This window comes from Neopelma chrysocephalum, unplaced genomic scaffold, assembly GCF_003984885.1.
Source record: "Neopelma chrysocephalum unplaced genomic scaffold, ASM398488v2 Primary Assembly neopelma1_25, whole genome shotgun sequence".
In the NCBI taxonomy this organism is placed as follows: domain Eukaryota; kingdom Metazoa; phylum Chordata; class Aves; order Passeriformes; family Pipridae; genus Neopelma; species Neopelma chrysocephalum.
The window spans coordinates 25,878,692-25,897,862 of NW_020897694.1; the positions used below are offsets into that span (position 1 = coordinate 25,878,692).

Genomic DNA, 19,171 nt, shown 5'->3' on the forward strand with positions numbered 1-19,171 from the left:
TACCTTCCCCAATTCATTGTTGTCTTTTTACTAGAGTGGCTTTGAATTTCTCTATCCTTTGTCCAAACCTGATCCATCTCTTCATCATGACAGACGTTAGGTATCCTAATCCTGCCAGGTTTGTTCAGTGTTTACTTAATATTCTTCTGTTGCATTCTGTAACCTTAGTTCGCTGTCTTCTAGGTCAAAGTGATTTAGAGAAAGGTATGCAGCTTGACTGATGTGCTGCATTATTTTAGAGAGGGTAATTTTTACATAAAGGCATAAGAAAAATATTATGCTGGTGTTATGACAGCAGCTTAGTGAGACTAGTGTCATGCAGAAAAAAACCTTAAATAATGTCCAGTGCAGCATGCGGATGTTTAGACATGCCGATTAAAAAATGAAAGGTCTGCTTTTAATTTTCTAAGTAGCAGATGCTTGTGATCAGGGTGGCCAATAGTTCTTAGATCTTTTCTTCCAAAAGGAAGTGTGTGTGTATAACTGAATGGTTATATATATATATATAAAGAGTTTCTATATTACTAACTCTTAATAATAATAAAAAGCCTCTTAGCTATATAAACGAGTAGTTTTGCTTGTACCTTTCCTCTATTTTTTTGGCTCCTAAATTTGAGTACTTTTTCCATGTTTCACTAAGGTTATTGGCCTGTCTGAATCTGTGTGTGGGCCACTAGGTCATCTAGTCAGAAGAGCATTTATAGAAAGATTAAATGTTTGTAATATTTCCTTGCATTGATTTTTGTTCAATGGTATCACTTGAACTGACTGGATTGATTCCTATGTTTACAATTTAATGGAAAGAACAGGTTTCTTCTGCATTCACTTTAAATGTCAGTACACAGCCAAACACTTTTGTAGTAACACAGCAGTTGTAGAGGTCCTTTCTGCTCTGTCAGTGTGGTCTGGGATACATGGTAACTTCAGAAGAGCTCTTAAAACAGCTTTTGAATTAATATGAACATGGACCAGAATATTTGTATGTAGTGGCACTTCCTGACTGGATGCCTGTATTACCTTTTTAAATGTTCCTGTGTACTCCACACACAGGAAAATCAGATTTATGTGTAAGGGGGCCTGGAGTCTTTCTATGTAGAGCTTGGAATTACAGAATTTTGGAATTCTATAATTCCTGCCTCCAACTGCAGCTTTCTTGTTGCCACTGTTTATCTTATAAAAAGACTTAATTTAATTAATTTTAAATAATAAGATAAATTTAATTGATTCTTTTTACATTTTTAGATTACAATGCCAGTTGAGGAAAAATTTGCCTCTCCAGTAGTGTTTGGCATGGACTTGGGTAGGTTTCACTGGTATCTCTTCAACCTTGGTGGGTAGGTTAGTGCCAAATCATTGCAAAAGCTTGCCTGTGTTTTTTATTTCTCCTTCGCTTTTGCCTATTAAGCTAATATTTAGAAGTGTGGGATCCCTAATTTTTAATTCCCTTCCTTTTCAGCTAAGATTTCTTCTAACGGGAGTGCCGTTTTAAAATCTTTTACTGCTGTGTAAAAAATCTGTGGGAACAGATTAGTTGGGACATGGAAGAGTAATGTATAGTAAATGGTTTATCTTGTCAAAGACAGGGCTGGTTTTATTCTATCCTTATGGAGGGATCTGGTATCTTACTACCTGTCACTGTTCTTTATACTATACTGTAGAACTGGTGATGCATTCACTAATACGTAGGTTGTTTTGTGCTTCCTATTTTTCCCATATACACTTCTCAATAATTGTAACCTCAGAGTTAAAGCCAGGCGGTGTTTAGTGGTACTCTTCTTGTGTCTCTGTTCAGCTGGAAAGTTATATTTCCATTCTTTCTGTGTGCTACATGTTTTGGTCATTGATCACCATATAAGAGTCATGCAGAATGAAAATGCATTTACCAAGACAGATAAATGAACAGTAGCAGCAGATTTCATCAGAAACCCAGCTAGAGTGTCAAAAAGAGGGTAGGAACATTCAACAAGTAAAACTGTGGTGCTTGAATTAAAAAAGAAGGTTTAAAGTTGTGGTAGGTAATGAAAAATCACACTGAATCTCTGTTGTAGCTTTGTCCCTTTTTAGGATAGAATAATTATTTAGCAGAAATGCACTGTATAATGTGCACTGTATAAAGCGGCATGGAAACAAAAGTAGCAAGCCAGTTCCTCAGATTACTTTCCATGAATATAGAGCAGACATTCAGTGAGCAGTGCAGGCGAGCTGGTGCAGGTGTAACCATTCCCTAGAATGGCAAGGAAGGTGTATTGCTTGGTGTTCCCCTCCCACTTACAGGACTCTGTAGATTGTCAGATTTCCTACGCTTTTCCCAACCAGTGTTATTCCTTTTGTTTTTTGCTGGTCTTCCCAGTAGTGAATCCTCACAGTCCTTGGCTCATCAGTGGGGTCAGGCCAGGCTCCAGGCCTAGAGCAGCTCTGGTCCCCAAAGAAAGCAAAATATTTTGACTTTCCTGCTTTGCAGGCCCTTAAACAAGGTGGCAGCTGCAAAAGGCCAGAGAAGGCTGGAAGGAAAAAATGCTGATGTAGCCAAGAGAGAATGATGGTCAGCCAGTGGGGAGTTGTCCCACCTGCTCTACTCACCTTCCTACCTTCTCTGGCAGCCCTGGCTGTGGCTGATAAGAGCCTGATTCATAAATACATAAAAATTTACATATTTAATTGAAATCTGGGTTCCATCATGCTCTATTTCCAATGTGGTTGTGTTTACTTTTCCAGGAGAATAGGAATAATTTCCCATTGTGCATTACTGTAGCTTGTCTATCAGCCCTAACCCCAGCAGGTGATTAGCCTGTGTATTTTGAAAAGTAAAAAGTTTGCCTGATTTTCTAGTCTTCATATGAGACATTAAAAAAAATCAAGATGGCTCTTACTTTGTGTTAATGGTCATATGGTTTGCCAGCTGTAAGGATATATACCATGATGCTTATGTGCAAAACATCTTATTTATGAGTGATAGAGTCTTCTTTGTACTTGTTCTTTTATCAGGTATAAGAAACGTGTTTCCCGAAACATGGGTGAAACAGAGCAGAGACCAACAGCAGGATCCCGCTTAGGAGCTCAGGAAAATGCTGGGATCAGTACTTTGGAGCATGGGCAGAAACCGCCTATGACACCTCCGGGAAAACTTGTCTCCATTAAAATTCAGATGCTGGATGACACACAAGAAACTTTCGACATTCCGGTAAGGATGTGGAGGTTGGGATGGCTAAAGATTATTCAGGCATTTCTAAAAATGCATGTTCTCAAACCAGTTCTCTTTTTATTTCAACTGTGATTCTTTGGCTAATGAATTCATGTTGTGGAGAAAATGGCTACTATATCAGCATTAAATAGATGATGGTGCAATAGAATAACATTAAACAGGGAAGTCAACTGTAAATTTCAGTTATTATTCTGTTTCTGTTTGAACAGCTTCAAAAGAGGTGAAAGCCCTAGGTAGTTTTTTTTTCTTCAAATATTACATTAGTGGTTTCCTCTACTTTCTAAACAGTTGTTGTATTTCCTTGCTGCTGTTTTGCTCTTGATCCAGTAAACCATAGATCTATACAGATATTTTTTGTCTTTTCCTCTGGCAAGTCCTTAAGATAGTAACTTGAAATCATCAAAGTTTTTAGTAATTTATATCACTCTTTTATGCATTGAGTGCTCTCACACACATTGAGTGCAAGGAAAGAAGAAAAGCAGTCTCATTTAAAGTTTCTCTGTACCCCATTGAAATTGATCCAGGTTTGTTCTTGCCAAGGACACAGAGTTACTGCTGCTTTTGTGTGTGTTTGTGATCAGAAAAATCAGTCTGAATTAGTTCTGATACCAAGACCGATTCTGTTTCACAAAATCTGTTAGTAGCCACTAATGATTTTAACATGCCATGCTTACGCAATTAACATGTAAGGTGGTTGTACACTTGTTGCTGTTATGAAAGCGTGGACTGGAATGTATGTTTTTCGAAGTCTTCAGGATTCAGTGAATAGGAAAACGGAAACCTGAGTTGAAATTTCATCCTTTGTTACTTGCATTTTCTGTAGTTATGGTAATATCCATGCCTTCATTGGCTCAGTTTTCCCTTCTGTAAAATGGGGGATCCCCAGCGAGATACAGAGATCTCACACATATAAGATCTGGAAAAGTGTTATCCCTATATTAAAGATGAAGTAATTCTGATAAGGAAAACTACCATTAGAAAATGGTTTTACCTGTTTATAAGGTTTTGCTTGTCTGTTTTTTGTATGTGTACATGCCCATGATTTTTGGTCTGCTCTCTGTTGCTGTTTGTGATCCAACTACAACTGTGTGTTCAGTCTCGGATTTTATTTTGGTTGAAAGTAAACTCTCTGGACAGGCAGGTTATGTGTAAACCTAAGTGCCATCTTATGATGCTCATGTATGTAGAAACTTGTTATGCTTTTGTGCCCTTCAGAATGCCTATCAAATGTTCATAGTGAACAGTAAAATTAGCAGTCTTTAGGTAATCATTACTGTTAAAAAGTGTCCCATTAAAATTATTAAATGCTAATAAAAGTTTTGGTGCTTTTTTATGTGGTACAAATATTCTTATTATGACAGAGACAACTGTTATTTCCAGTGTCCCCCCCCACCCGCCGTCCCACAGATGCTACTTCACCATACTTTGAAAATTGAAAATGATGTGCAAACACTTAGCAGGAACCATTTTGGTATCAGGTCGCTTTCAATAAATTGCTTAGAAGAAAACATAAAGTAACGTGTGGATGCAGTGCACTTATGTAATGCCAGCTTTGCTCCTGGGAGTTTAAGAAAACAGGGTTTTTTTTTATCTTTAATATTAGAAGACATCAGCATTTCATTTGTTTTTAAATTTCAGCAACACCTGAAAGACCTGGGGATTTGAACAACTCTGTGTTTGGATCACTTCAATATGCTTATTTTCAGAGGCTTCTATTTCATCACTATCACTACTCAAGGAAAGCCCTGTTGGTTTGAAAGTCAAATCTTGTGGTGAAATTTGCAGGATGCCCAGATTATAAAATCTATTACAGCAGATTCCTAAACCCTTTTGTCTTTAAGCTGCACAAATGGAGGAACGCACATAGTTTTCAGGTAATTTTTAGTCCCATCTCACAAAACTGAGTAAGTTTTAATACATCTGTTTATTCATGTTGAAAAACCCATTTTTAAGCTTAATGTTTTTAGCCAGATTGGTGTAGTATACACAGAAAAGGAAAGTGATACCATTTCAACAAAATATTTCAGGAGCAGCAAGTGTGGCTGTGGGCAGAGGATGTTAAACATACGTGCCTAAGCACATCCGTGGGCTTGCTTTTCAGTGGTGAATTAAGGACTTTGCGTGGTTGAAGGTCTAAACTACACTTTCCAAAACTTGAGGTGCTACAGTTATGAAGATAACTTTCCAAATATGATACAAGTATAAACTGAGAAGGATTTGTGTTTCCTACAGTTTCAGAAATTTTGCTGCACAAACCTTTCTCTACTAGCAAATGAGCCAAACTTTGGGTGCTTTTATTGCTGCTTGTAATGTGTCTTGTAGGATGGTATGAAGTTTAATTGATGCCAGTTTATGATTTGCTCACAAAGTCTGCATAAGAATAGAAACAAATACTGGTGCTATTTCTTCTTGAGTTTAAGGGAAGTAGTGAAGCACTTGGGACTGTCCATCTATCTAGTCCTACTTCTGTGCTACTTGGTGCTACTCTTGTTATACCTTTACCACCACCACCCCATTAACTCTAAGACCTTATCTGTGTGGTATTTTATTGGGTTTGTTATTTTTTGTTTGAATGTTGTCATGGTTTCGGATTTTTATTGTGTGGTAGTTTATTTTTTCTTTTTTCTTGCATTTTGGTTTGGTTTGGTTTGGTTTTTTTTTAAATTGTCTTTCAGGAGACAAGATTCAATATCCTTGCACTTGAGCAATCTCTTTTCTCACATGGTATGCAGATGACTTGCTATTATTAGTGCAAAATCCTTCAGATTCCTGTGTGTATTCTGTATATAACAAAACAGGAGGAAAACCTAACCTACTCCCACTACCTGCTAGTGCTGCTGCCCTTTGTGCTGTTTAAAAGTGAAGTAACTCTAGTGTCATCTGAATTTCTAAAGGAAAATGAATTCTTTTGGGCTTAGTGCTCTGATGCCATATAATCATACCATGTTGGACTTACTGTATTAGCTCCTCACAAGCAGAAAAACCCAAACAAACAAAAAAGAGAGAAGAGAGATCCACATGCCTTCACTTGGGCCCCTGAATGATATTTTTTTGGTAGGAAAAACCCCACAAAGTATATGGAGAGAGTTTATATGGGAGGCTTCAAAAACTGAAGCCACAATGGAAGGCCTTCTTATCAATCTTTGCAAATGCAGTATTGTAAAAGGAAGAGCGCATAAGAAAAATCTTTTATGCTGCATATTGTTAACAAAAAATACTTCATTGCAGAATTTACCAACATTCCTATATTCCAAAAAGCTAATGAAAACTCGAATAGATAATCCTGGATCTTTTCCATACATCCAGTTAGCTGGTTGTGTACAGATGTTTGGAGGAGGAAAGGGAAAGGTAGGCAATACTATTTTCAAAAAAAAAAAAGATTACATGACTTCCACTTTGTATTTCCTACCTTTACCATAAAAGTAAAATATAACATTCTTCAGTTATCTCTTTGAGCACATTTTTGCCTCTTCAGTTATGAGAAAATAAATTATGTAGAATATCCTTTCCCCCTTGAAGTTATTCAGCATTTTATGACTGATTTTCTGTACCTTTGTTTTGAGTCTGTCATGAACTCTCAGACAAGAGCTGGCTTCAGCTGCAGTTGTAGGTGATTAGTGCCTGAAAATCAGGCCATGACTTGAGAGTTCATGATCATTCAGCACTTGCAGCTGTTGGTCATGATGTTAGCTTTGTGGAGGGGGTTGCATGCAAGTGTGGAATAGATTTCTGCCTCTTGTTTTTTGTTTCCAATTTCCACTTCAGCTGTATTTACTGAAAAATTAGTTAGATATGCTAACTGAAGACTGCAGAGGTCTAAAACACAGCATTCAGTTTCAGCTAGTGTTTGGCTGAGTTATGACTACGTGATAGAATGAGCAAATACGTTTCCTTTCTGCTACGTAAGAAGACAACAGCTTTAGCTAAAATGACTAATGTGAAGGAGGAAGAATATTTTTCCCCTTGTGTACACATAATGATAATCATATATAGATAGATCTTGGGCATTTTGAAAGGTTGACGCTTCTACCTAAGACTTGCGAAATCCAACACTGCCAACAGAGGTGGTGTATTATACAATAGAGGGTGGAGATGTTCAGTTCTATACTGCTTGATTTTGCTCTTCTTCTGTTTCTACTAGTATCATGTAAGTTAGTTGGAAGAGAATGGGATTGATTCCATAAAGCCGTAGCAAAACTTATGGATTTTCCTACGTTTGCTTTAATAGGATCTTCTCTGTAGATTCAAAGCAGTTGAAGTAAAAATGAAATACAGTTTTTAAGGAGCAGTAAAAATAGCAGATGGTTGCATCTACTGCAGGTCCTTCTGGGAAAGAACACCCATTCATGTTTAGTGTCTATGCCATTTATATCTTATTTACTTTTATAGTTGTTTCGGGGCCAGAAGTAATCTGTTTTAAAACTACTCCTAAACATGAAGAGTCAGTGTTGTTCCTTTCTAGGTAGTGCTGAAGACATGACTGATTCTCTTGTTAGACTGCTGGAACGATCTGGTGACTCAGACCAGGTTTAATCTTGACTAATACAATGCTTGTCACTGATCATATCCTACTCTCTGGGTGACTGAAGCTGATGTGACTGGAATGATACTACTGATGCTAATAAATGGTCAGAGCTGTTCCTTTCCTCTTACCATCAAAGGTGAGATCAAAGTATATCACAGGAGGTGAGGATTCTTCTTCTGGTTAGGATCTGATTTCTTTAATTAAAACCAAACCAAAGTTCTCTTTATTGTGTCTGGAAGAAAATAGTTGCTTCCTTCTTGTGGCTGTCTTTTGGAAAGACCAAAACACACTTGCCTGTCAGATTACTCAAGTTTATTAAACATCTGTTTTTCGTATTGTCAACTTCCTTTCCCTCCGAATGTATTCAAGCCTTTTGAAACATGCAGGGTTGGAAAATGTCGTTTGCTTTGGGGGATTAACACCAGGTTGCTTAAACAATAGGAGTCTCTTAATAGAAAACAGGGTGAAGGTGTAATCTTTAGTAAATGTCATTTGTAAACATTTCATTTCAATCTGTTTTTCTCTCAGAAGAGAAGGGCTTCTGAGAAAGGCTTCATCTTTAGGTTACTCAAGAATAAAGAGAATAAAGACCAAATGGTCTTGGTCTACAACTGTATATCTACCACTGGAGTTTGGATGTAGTGCCTCGGCAGGGAATTTCTGTCCCTCAAGTTCCAAATTTTTCAGAGAGAAGAACTTCATAATCCTGCCAGGGCTCTGTTTCTTAAGGCTAATGTTCTGGATGGGGTTTTTTGTTGTTGGTTTGGGGGGGGGGTGTTTGTTTGTTTGGCTGGTTTTGTTTGTTCATGCAGCTATATAATGGTGGCTCATACTCCCTTTGCAGGAAAAATGCCTGCAAAGTGTACTCCCTACCAACTCCAGGCCAGTTTAAGTGTGCCAGGAAAAGCTTAATATTAGAAAGTCACAATACTTAATAACAAAGATTACATATGCTTTGTTATAAATTTCCACAAGCACTGTGTTACTTTATTAAGTTCAAAATTTCAGCCACAGTTTTATAAATGTTTAAATTATTTTCTATAACATTTATGGGCCATGATAATTGCTTTGTCCTAGGTATTTACCCCACTCCTCCATAAGCAATTACAACCAGCGAATAAGACAATTTCATAAAAAGAGCATGAGACAGTAAGGCAATGCAGAAACCTGAAACAGTGTTTTGTGCTTTCTCAGCCAGCTTCAGTTCAATATGAATTGCATTTTTTTCCAGCTTAGGAAGTGAACAGCAGGTCAAATGTCAGTTATTCATCAGTCTGAGACTTTCTTTTCTTTCTGTGCCTGAAATTATTTGGCCATTTCTGTCAGACTATTTCCAGTGAATATAAAGCATTTAAATATCCACTAATTGTCATGCCAACTCTGCTCAATCTTCTGAAATTACAGGGAAAGCATTTTTTCTATAACTCTGAAACACATCGCTTGCATTTTTCTCAGCAGAAGATTATAGCTGAAGTAGATACCTAGTAAACTGTGATTTTTGTTGACAAATTATTAGAATGTCTTTGTTGAAAGAGTATTTTAGTATGTTGAGTTAATAATTTGTGTGCTTTTCAAAACAAGAGAGAGAATAATCCACAAGCAAACTTCTGTAACCTGAGGTAGTGGACTGTTAAAACTGTTGATTTCTTTTTTAATATTCTGTAGAATGAATAGAATAAGAAGGAATATAATTTTAAGTGCCAACAGATCCAGTCCATTTTCTCACTAGATTGATGTGTTTGAAGATAACTGGGAAATGAATGTAATTTTCTTGAATGAATTAGTGTAAGTTGTAATCAGGGAAGGCTTCTCAAATAATGCCTTTTCACCCCTCTTGGTTCAGCTGACTCACCAAGTCATGCACCAATGTGTGAGCTGGCACAGGAAGGGCAGCTGTAGATGAAGAGGCAGTGTGTGAGTGTTTCTGAACTCTACTGCACTGACTGAAGGGGTCATTGAAATCAGGCTGTTAATTTTGGTAATTGTTTCTATGCCTGCAGGTTGGTTTGCATGGTACTGGTGAATCTGTGAGGGAGCGTGGGCTCCCTCTCAGCTATGGGGTGTTTCCCTTGGCCACCTGTTTGGAGGTGACAGATGTCCAAGGAACAGTGGGAGGTGTTTGCCATCTCTCCTCTTCCAAGTGTACATGTATGGGTGGCTAGTGGCAGAAGTGGAGGCTGATTCCTCTAGCTCTACGTTTTCCTATTCCAGAGGTGATGGGAGGAATGTTCTGCCTCTGGTTTGAGGCAGGAGGAGAGCTGAACTGCCTGTGGTGTGCATCATTCCTTCCCCTTGAAACTGAGGTTCATCTCTTCTATCTTTGAAGATTTTCAAAACTGTAGGTCAAAGCTTCAGCTAATAATTTTCATCCATAGCTGGGTGAAAGCATGGTACATTGAACATGCTGTTCGTCATGCCTGTCTCAAAGTTGTATTTTAGGATGAGATGAATTGCTCTCTGGAGGTGCTTCTATATTCCTACAAGTTGCTATTCTCTGTCCCAGGTCTAACATAGAATCACAGAATCATTTAGGTTGGAAAAGGCCTTTAAGATCATTGAGTCCAACCACATTTATGTAACATTTAACTATATAGCAGTATCATGCAATTAAAAAACCATCAAAGGACAAATGCTGTGATACCTTAGTTGTAGATCCAGTATAGATGTGGATGACCCATACCTGAAACAGACCAGCTAGGTATAAAGATAAGGAATGTCCTCACCATCTCCATCCATTCAAATGGTTATCATAATCTATAAAATGAAGATTCAGCAGCCGGACAGGGTTAGGTGCATGGTTGATAATGGGAGAGGAAATGTCTCTTCTTATTTCTGACAGTTCTTGATACAGGAATGCTCCTTTCCCCAAGTGCCTCCCCATATCACTTACCTTTGGGACAAGTGTAAAAGTTGCAAAATAAAATGCACTGTGAAGGAAGAGTGCATCAGTGCTGTGCAGCAGTGGTGCACATGCATGGCATGATTTACTTAAGCACTTTCTTTGTTAGCACAAGATGGTCAAGCTCAAGTTACTTTCCTTAAGCCCCTTATGCAAAACAGTTGTCTGTGCTTCTGGATATATGTTCTGGAGTGGCATAATAAATGAACTTGGTAAACTTCTGTGAGAAAATAGCTGCCATGCTCCATCTCCTGAATTAAAAAAGTGTGTGTTGTCCAGAGCTAAAGAAATGCAGCATAAGTGTGATGCTTTGCCAAGAGCACAGTCTCGTGTTAGACTGCAGGCATTTCAAAGCACACCTGGTTTATAATTCTGCACTGGGCAAAAGATCAGAAAACTTGGGCTCATATGTAACTTGGGCTGGTATGTGATTGTGTCACACAGCCATTCAGAGCACTGGATTTCAGTAATTTAAATATAAAGTAAAAGCATATCTGCCTGTAACTTGTTCTCTCATCTGTTTGAGGGATGAAGGAATCTTTGTTGTGGGATCTCTGTGCTTTCCACCATTATTTTGAACAGAATTGAAAGCTATCTGTGCAAACGAAGGGTTATGCAGCATAGGATAAAAGAATAGCAAAATGTTATAAATTGTCCACTTGTTTCCCTTTCAGTTCATTCTCAGTTGATCATGATCATTTGTTAACAATTTTTGCTTGGTGATAACACAACCTGTTGCAATGCTTCTCTCCAGGTTCATTTACCTACTATGGATTCTTGCTCTGCATCCAACCTTGCTTTGCCTTTTAGCTTGGGATGTTAATATTTTTGCACTGTGATTCATCTCTGTATGTTTGTCGGGGTGCTTTTTCTTTCCTCAAACCTGAAGTCTGCCACAGACCCTCTTTTCCTCCCTACTTCTGCAGGATGTCTGGGTTGTTCAGCTGGTAGAGGCACAGCTTTAACAGCTACTGGGGGTAGCAATCCCACCACTCTGCTGCACCAACGAGGATGCTTGTCTAACTCCGTGGTAAGGCAGCCCACTGGGACAATCCTGCCTAAAAAGCTTTGCTTTTCACCAATTTAGCTACAGCTATGGGCTTCCTATAGATGCTGATAGGGGTGCAACAGATGGGAGGACCATGTTAGCAGTAGTTCAAATTTGGGTAAACCTGGTGTGGAAGTACACAGCTGTAGAGATGGGAAAGAGAATGAATGTTAGGAACTCCTCCAACCCTTAAAATGCTTAAGAATATATCAGTTGATATTTTAGGACTTCTTTGGTGTTCTCATTTGATACCTCTCATTCCTTCCTTGCTTGGCACTAGAACATGCCACCTTATATTGCTTATCCTCCTTGTCCTCTCTGCCTCTCCAAAGCTCCTTTGCCAACTGCTGGTTCAATTCCTTGCCATTGGTATTCTCCAAACAAACAGGAGATAGCAGGAAATACACGGGAGTCCTGGGTGTATCTCCTAGGTCTTCAGCCGGCTTCATTCCAGTGATGATGTTGCGCTGCATAGGGGAGAAAGTGCTCATCACTTCAAAGGCTGAATCTGCACTGCAGAACTAGGGATGCTTTCTGTAATAGCAGAGTCAAATTCTCATTCATTAAAGTGAAATTTGTCCAGCTTAAAATAAACTAAAACCCCTATAACTAGAATGCAGTGATTAAAGCAGTGTGTCTTATCTTGTTACAGTCTAAAGGGGCTCCACCAGTTACCAGATTTAAAAGCCTTCAGAAAGACTTATTTTAGGCTGCTTACCTGTAAACTTGTCTCCACTGCTCCAACGAGCTACCTTGATAAGGCTGTGATTACAATATGCACGCACAATTAAATGTTGTCTTTTGCATGCCAATATGTAAATCACATAAAATGCATGGCTGAAAATGTCTGCCAAAGCTTTTGTGCATATTTGAATAAGACTACTGTGTTAAAATAATTCTTGGATAAATATGTCAATTATGAATAAAAAGTGATGCATGAGGCACACATCAAGCACCAGATAACTTAGCGAATACAAACAGCAATTGCAGAAGTAGATTACAATATTTCCCTTTCTTATCCCCATCCCCAAAATGGAGGCTTTGACTGATAGAAATTGCACAAACATAACACTGCCAGAATATAAATAGCAAATAGTGAGTTATGACTTAGTGCCAATTTGCTTTTTGATGGCCTGTTGGCAGGTGAAAGTATTAATGCAGAGCACAGCAACAGGGGGTTTTTCTCGTCAATTTTTTAACTGTTACCTTCCTACCTGGTTTTCTTATTGAACCTGGAGTCATTCCTTCTTTTTTTCTTCAGTTTGCCTTGCTTTTATAATTCTGGTCTTATTCTCATGCCATAATGTCTTCATATGGTTCTTACTGAATTTAAAACAATCTCCATTTGATAGACAGTAGACAGTATTTGTGTGTAGCTGTTGCTTAGTATTCAGAGGCTAGTTCTTTGTGCTTAAAAGGGGACCTTTTGCTCTTAAATGACTCTTCACATTTCATTGCTTCATTCCCTGGTGCAGATGCTCAGTTTTATTCCCTTCTGTCATATCACCCCCATCTAACATCTCAGTTTTGTCCTTTCTTAGAAAACATTCATCTTTGTATCCTCTGTATAGATGGCTCCTTGTAGAGCTCTCTTTCTGGTCTTTTGCAAGGAGCACATTTGGCCAGAGCAGCAGGTACTGGATCTAGAGTCACCATAAGTCAGGGGAGCACCTTGCCTTTCTGATTACTGGCAGCGATAAGCAGGATCCTCAGCCACTTTACATTGTCTTTGGTTGACTGGAGTTGCTAGAAATAAGCTGGGTTACATCATACAATGATGTGATCCAGGAGTCTCCTTCAAGAGCAGTGAATATAGAAATGAATCTCAGATACCACAATTTTGGTGAACAGACTTGAAATAAAAGGGATTTTGCAGAATTAATTAAGGTAATACATATGAACTAATGTAAAAGAGAATGCTCCATCAATGCTCCGCTTTTTATATCTTATATAAAAAGATATCTTACAGCAATTATAAAAGGATCTTACCAAGTAGTTTTTAGTGTTGGATTCACACAGACTAGCACTGCAAACAAAAGTATATGTAGCCCAGTATATTCTGCTCTTGGATGTTCCAGAGTAATTCAGGAACACCTCTGCAGTCAGGGACAAACACTGGCAGCTGGCAAAAGAAAACACTTTTCATGAAAGCACTTGTATACTCATTCATAGTGTGATATAGAGTGGAAGGGACTCTGGAAGTAGTCTGGTCCAGCTCTTGGCTCAAGGCAAGGCCAGCAGTGAGCAGATTGCCCACAAGTCTAGGAAACACTTAACTATAAGGATTCAGGAGTAATGTGTTCTAGAATTTTTTGTCTAGTTGAAGCTCAGAGTCACCAGTGGAAAATCTGCCACTTTAAGCTGGCAACTGGCAGCTCTGAGGTAGAAACCTTCAGATTTTTATGTGGCAAATGAGGATTTGCAGCCATATCTGTGGGTTTGTAAGAGAAAGAAGGCAGTAGTCATTTTATAAACTGGAGACACGTCATAAGCTTACTTATGTTCTAGAGTTAGTCAGACCCTTCAGGTTTTCTTTGTAGTTTTTTACTTTATGTCAAGGTATGGGTAGGTGTGCTTTGAAAGACTAGATGATTCTAAAAATAAAATTAAAGTGGAAAGCAAATGCTTCACATGGCTGATTGTGTCACAACATGCTCAGCTCCATGACTTCGGCAATCTCAGGAAGAGCAAGGTAGAAATAGCAAGCTGCAGGAAAGCAGGCTTTGTGAAAGAAGAGACTTTCATAACTGCATCTGCTTTTAAAAAGTCAGCAAGTCCCTCTGAAAAATCTCATGAAAACCTGGATTCACACCAGCTGTGGAAGAGCTAAATTTTCAGACTTTTTTTTCTATGAAGCCTTTGATTGCTGTTGTTAGAGAAATAGACTAAGGAGCAGGTAATCTTTTTGTTTCACTTACATGTGCTGACTCTAGCCAATGCTATTGCTTTTTGTGTCTGTTCCATGAAACAAGCAACCTTAAACAGATACCTATGCCTTTCGCTGGAAAGGTCACTTCTCTGCAGAGCCTTTCAGATCTGTGTTGCTTACATTTCATTACAGGGAAGGTCGCATACACAAAACTTAGCCAGGAGAAGTGACAAAAGGTTGCTGAGGAAACAGTTCGTTTTCTTGGGCTGAGGGAACAAGTCTTTGAGGGTTCAATTAACACTGTTGCTACTTGTTACGCTGAAATGAACTGATTTCCAGTACAGGTATATCTGTGAAGTAAATTCCTTATGTGTTTTGGATTTAATGTGCAGGGTTTTTTTTGCTTTGAGGTTCTTCTGTTTAGGATGCCATGGGGAAGAAAAAAAAACAGAACTCAAGTTCTCAACCTCTGTGGTAATATTTTACTGAGAGTTAAACTGAAAGTTAACTCCTTCAGCACTCTCAGAATTAATTAATTCCTGTTAAATAATTACTTGAAGATGAAACATGTCCACCTGACAACAAAGTAGCATGAAAGGATTAAATAACTAAGATAATAAACACAAACTAATATTTTTGAATCTGTTGATAGCTTAGGTGTTAACATTTAAATTTTCTATTTCAAATTAGCAAGATGTTTTAACAGGAGATGCTCATTTAACAGGAGAAGCCTGAATCATATGACTATGAAGTATGATTATTCCTGACAATAAATAACTTGTCCTCCTCTCATGCAGACATCTCAGTACCACTCACATTTGTCCTTTTTAGCTGTCAGACTCTCACATTGATATTTCCCAGGTGAACAGAGGTTACCAATCACCACTGTTTTCATCTGGGGACATTTGAAGGTCCCAAAAGGCTGTCTAGTACTGGTTCAAAGGCTTTTGAAAAGGTCATGGAAGCATGTGGAAGGCAATACCATGTCAATGAACTTGCTGCTTGTAGAAATGGTCCATGAATTCCTGGGTACTTGGGCTGAAAACCACTGCACTGGGATGTGAAGTGCTTGGGTATGTATATACCCTGTACCTCAGCATCATAAGTTATTTTTAACTCTTCTTCATCTGCCACAATTGTACACAGTTCTGGCCCTGAAAAGCACCGAAGCAACAAGTGGAGCCCTCTCTGTTAAGGGAATGCCTTTGCCTTCACTTTCAGGCTTCAGTCCCCCAGTGGTTTTGTTTTACATTCCTATACTGGTGTCTCAGAGGAATTGAGAGTGAGCTGGAACCCTAGCCTATGATTTTCCCCGCTCCTTAGTTTTTAGTTGGGTTTCTGGCTGTGTTTTAGGCCGTTCCAAGGAGAGCTGTCTGAGATAATGCTAGCTTTGAGTGAGGACTCGTCCTGACCTGTGAGTCAGTACCTGCATTTCTGTTCTTTGGGGTTGGGGTTGCTCCCTTGTTCTCTTTTAATTACAACTCTGAGGAAACAACTATAACTATATGGATACGATTATGAGGATAGCCTTGGGGTACAGCTCAAGCAGTGGTAACATCTTCTAACATGCCAGATAGTAAGCTTGTTGTCTGTTTTGTTCTTCTGTTGTTTCTGTTTCCCTTACCCTCTCTGATAAAATCATTTCATGGAAACATAAATGCCCCCCTGAGTTAAGACTGGCTTTACATTTTGTCTCCCAACCTGGCGCATGAGCTCGCTCCTCTTCCTTTCTCTTGTTATTCCCTACTACCCAAAGCCTCTTTTGAATCTGCTGACACCTCCTACCTCCACAATCTTCCATGGCAGAAAGTTCTAGCTGTTTGCTGCTTCTTTTACTTCCTCTAAGTTGATGAATGTAATACTAATTGTAAATGAATGTAATACTCTGTACAGTTTGAGCTATTCTATTTAAACTGCATCACAGAAATGGGCTAATTATTATTATTTGTGATGATTGTGTTGTAGTGAAAAGTAATCTCTGTGGATAGATTGACTAGCAGAGGGTGAGGTGAAGGGCAAATCTCCTTTAGTGGCAGATCAAGTGCAGTCAAGAGAGTAATGGAGAAAGGGTAGGATAGGTGGGAAAAAGGGGCCTCTGAAGGTGCAGATGTATAAGAAAGCTCACTAAGAGAAGGGGAAAAGCATTGTTCTGGACTTATATACTCTGTAACTTACCTGAAATAATTTTTTTTCTGTCTGTACTTAAAACACTGGTGTTCTGTTGCTTTCATATCTCAAACATCACAGCATGACGCAGTCACATAAAGGAAGAGCACTAGAAATTGACGGTGACTGCACAGTGCAGTCTGTTAGAATTGGAAGGAGAAGCACTTGCTCACTCCTCTGTTTAATTGCCTCCTATCTGATGCTTACACATAGCAGAAAGTTAATGATGTAGCTCTTAAAAAATTACTGCACATTGCAAGTCTGTTACATTAATATGATTAATTTGAACTAAAAGCTGTACCTAAGATACTGCATATAGAGACATAAAGTTGTATGTGCAGCTGTGATATAACAGCCTCTTCCTTTCTCTCCGTGTTCTGTAGTGGCAGAAAAGGACCAATCTGTTAATTCTGGTTTTGGTATTATCAATGTTGATGTTGGGAGAATTGTCTTTAAAATAATATATTGAATCTAAATTACAATGGTCTAAAATATATTTGAGTGAAGCAAATACTTTCAATAAAAATACCCAAAATAACTCAATCAGTAGAGATATCCCAAAACAATGAACACTTGACTTCCAAAGCGAAACCCAAGTGGCAAACTTAATAGTAATGTGGTGCAAATCAGCTTGTGCCAGTTCCATATTTTGAATGTTGCAAAAAAGCTGCAGCAGTTTAAAAAGAAAATCAGATTTCTGAAAATTCAAGTGATAAAGAAAAGAGTAGTTTGTGTTTGTTTTGACTTTGGAACCTGTTTGTCTGAGTCACACTTTGGAGTTCTCAGAATGTAGAAGGATTGGGATATTTCAATTCCCTCCAGGAAATTCCCGCCCCAGCTGCTTGAATGAGTTAATCTACTTGGCTTCACATCTGTTCATTGCCTCTCTCTGCTGTACCCATCTTCACACTGGAGCGGGAACTCTGTGGCTCTCTTGGCCCCTTTTACGTGTTCCAGGGCTCAACTTCTCGTTTCCTAGGCTCCTGCCCCTATTTCAGCCTGTTTCTAGCTGCCCTGGAAGAACTGCCACAGGATGCTGAGTGTTGCTTACTGCGTAAGTGCTGACCCTTGGGGAGAAGAGAATGGAGGTTGCAGTCTGGTGCCTGTAGGACAGGCTATCTTTAGAAGGGCAGGGAATTGAGGCAAGACTAGTTGAAGCAAGTTTTCCAGCATCTGTCTGAAATGACCAATAAGGCAAATTTGAATTACTGGAAAGGTAAGCTTCCTGCTGCCATGGCAACAAAAATTCCAGAGTGGACTGAATTTGTGATTCATGTAGAAAATAAGGTAAGAATTGTCAAGGCTAGTCCTACTTATTCTTCTGCTCTTTCATTTTCACATTCTCCGTGATGCAGTGTTTAAGATTGAGACATTGAAGGGGAATATTCATGTGTAAAACAAAATTAGAAATGTTCTGTTTTCTTGCATTCTTTTTAAGAGAGTGGAAATGTTTTCACCCTTGATACAAGAAAGCTTTTATTGAGTCAAGCTTGAGTTAAGTGTAATGAAAAGACAATAAAACTTGTAAGTAGCTTGAAGGTTTTTCAAGTTCATGTGAACTTTTGTCTGGTGAGCCTTCTCCTGGAGAGAAAATGTTTGGCTTGAGGGTTAAAATGAATTAGGTGACTTTTGATTATCCAAAGAATGAAGGCTGTGTTCATAGCCTCATTCCTGTTTCTTTGCATATGGTTCTTTCATCCATTCAGTCTGTGCTAGTCAAGGAGGAGGACTGTTTGAAGAAGGCACTATAGAGCACTCTGTCTCTCATCCAGCAACAGCTGAATACTTTATGGAAGTATATTAAGTCCTTGACAGGAGAAGGTAGCCAGCTGGCTGCTGCAGCAGGATTTTCTTGTTCTCCCTCACAACTGAAAAGGAGGAGTTGGCAGAGCGCCCACCGAGCTTGCTGGGGAAGAGGAAAGGCACAGACTCTTGCAGTATTTTAACTAGGTGGGCTGTTAACCAAAAAATAAGAGAAGAAAGCACACATTTCAAATCTGCCCAGGTCACCAACTGGAAAGTGGTAAAGGGCTGACTTTAATATGAGTAATTACCACCCAAGAGTCTCTCTAGTTTGGGATAGCTTAAGAATCTGCTTGCTTAAAAGTTGCAAACAATTAAAGTAACAGTATTTGTTCTTCTTGAAACAACATGCAGAGTGGTGGTGGCTCACTGGTTAGAATAGTGCTGTGACAGTTCTACAGAATCTGGAGTCTGGAGATAATTTGACTGTCCTTTCTTGTCCTAATAAGTACAGTTCAAGTCAAGATGTCTGCATGGGTTACCAAAAAAGCTAATTGAAAATGAAGGAATTCACATTGTATTTGGCAAGTTCAGAAAAGAGAGAGCACAAGAACAGGTTCACCGTTTCATTATGCCAAGTTTTGTAACAACACAAGATACTATCCAGTCATTCATCCATTTCCAAAAAGCAAGCAGGTGATGAAAACAGCCTTAAGGCA

At 38.8% G+C, this 19,171-nt stretch overlaps 1 protein-coding gene across 9 annotated transcripts in view; it reads left to right on the plus strand.

The window, feature by feature from the left end:
* Positions 1–19,171, plus strand: part of FARP1 (FERM, ARH/RhoGEF and pleckstrin domain protein 1) — a 208,702-nt gene that overhangs the window by 38,656 nt on the left and 150,875 nt on the right. For 8 of the 9 annotated variants that reach the window (XM_027674662.1, XM_027674664.1, XM_027674661.1 and 5 more), the window contains one exon: positions 2,986–3,181. In XM_027674662.1, the coding sequence (XP_027530463.1) occupies positions 3,011–3,181 (171 nt within the window). In that variant the 5' untranslated portion in view covers positions 2,986–3,010. Of the gene's footprint in view, positions 1–1,242; positions 1,301–2,985; positions 3,182–19,171 lie in introns of those variants that run through there. The other variant, XM_027674663.1, reaches the window with a different exon arrangement.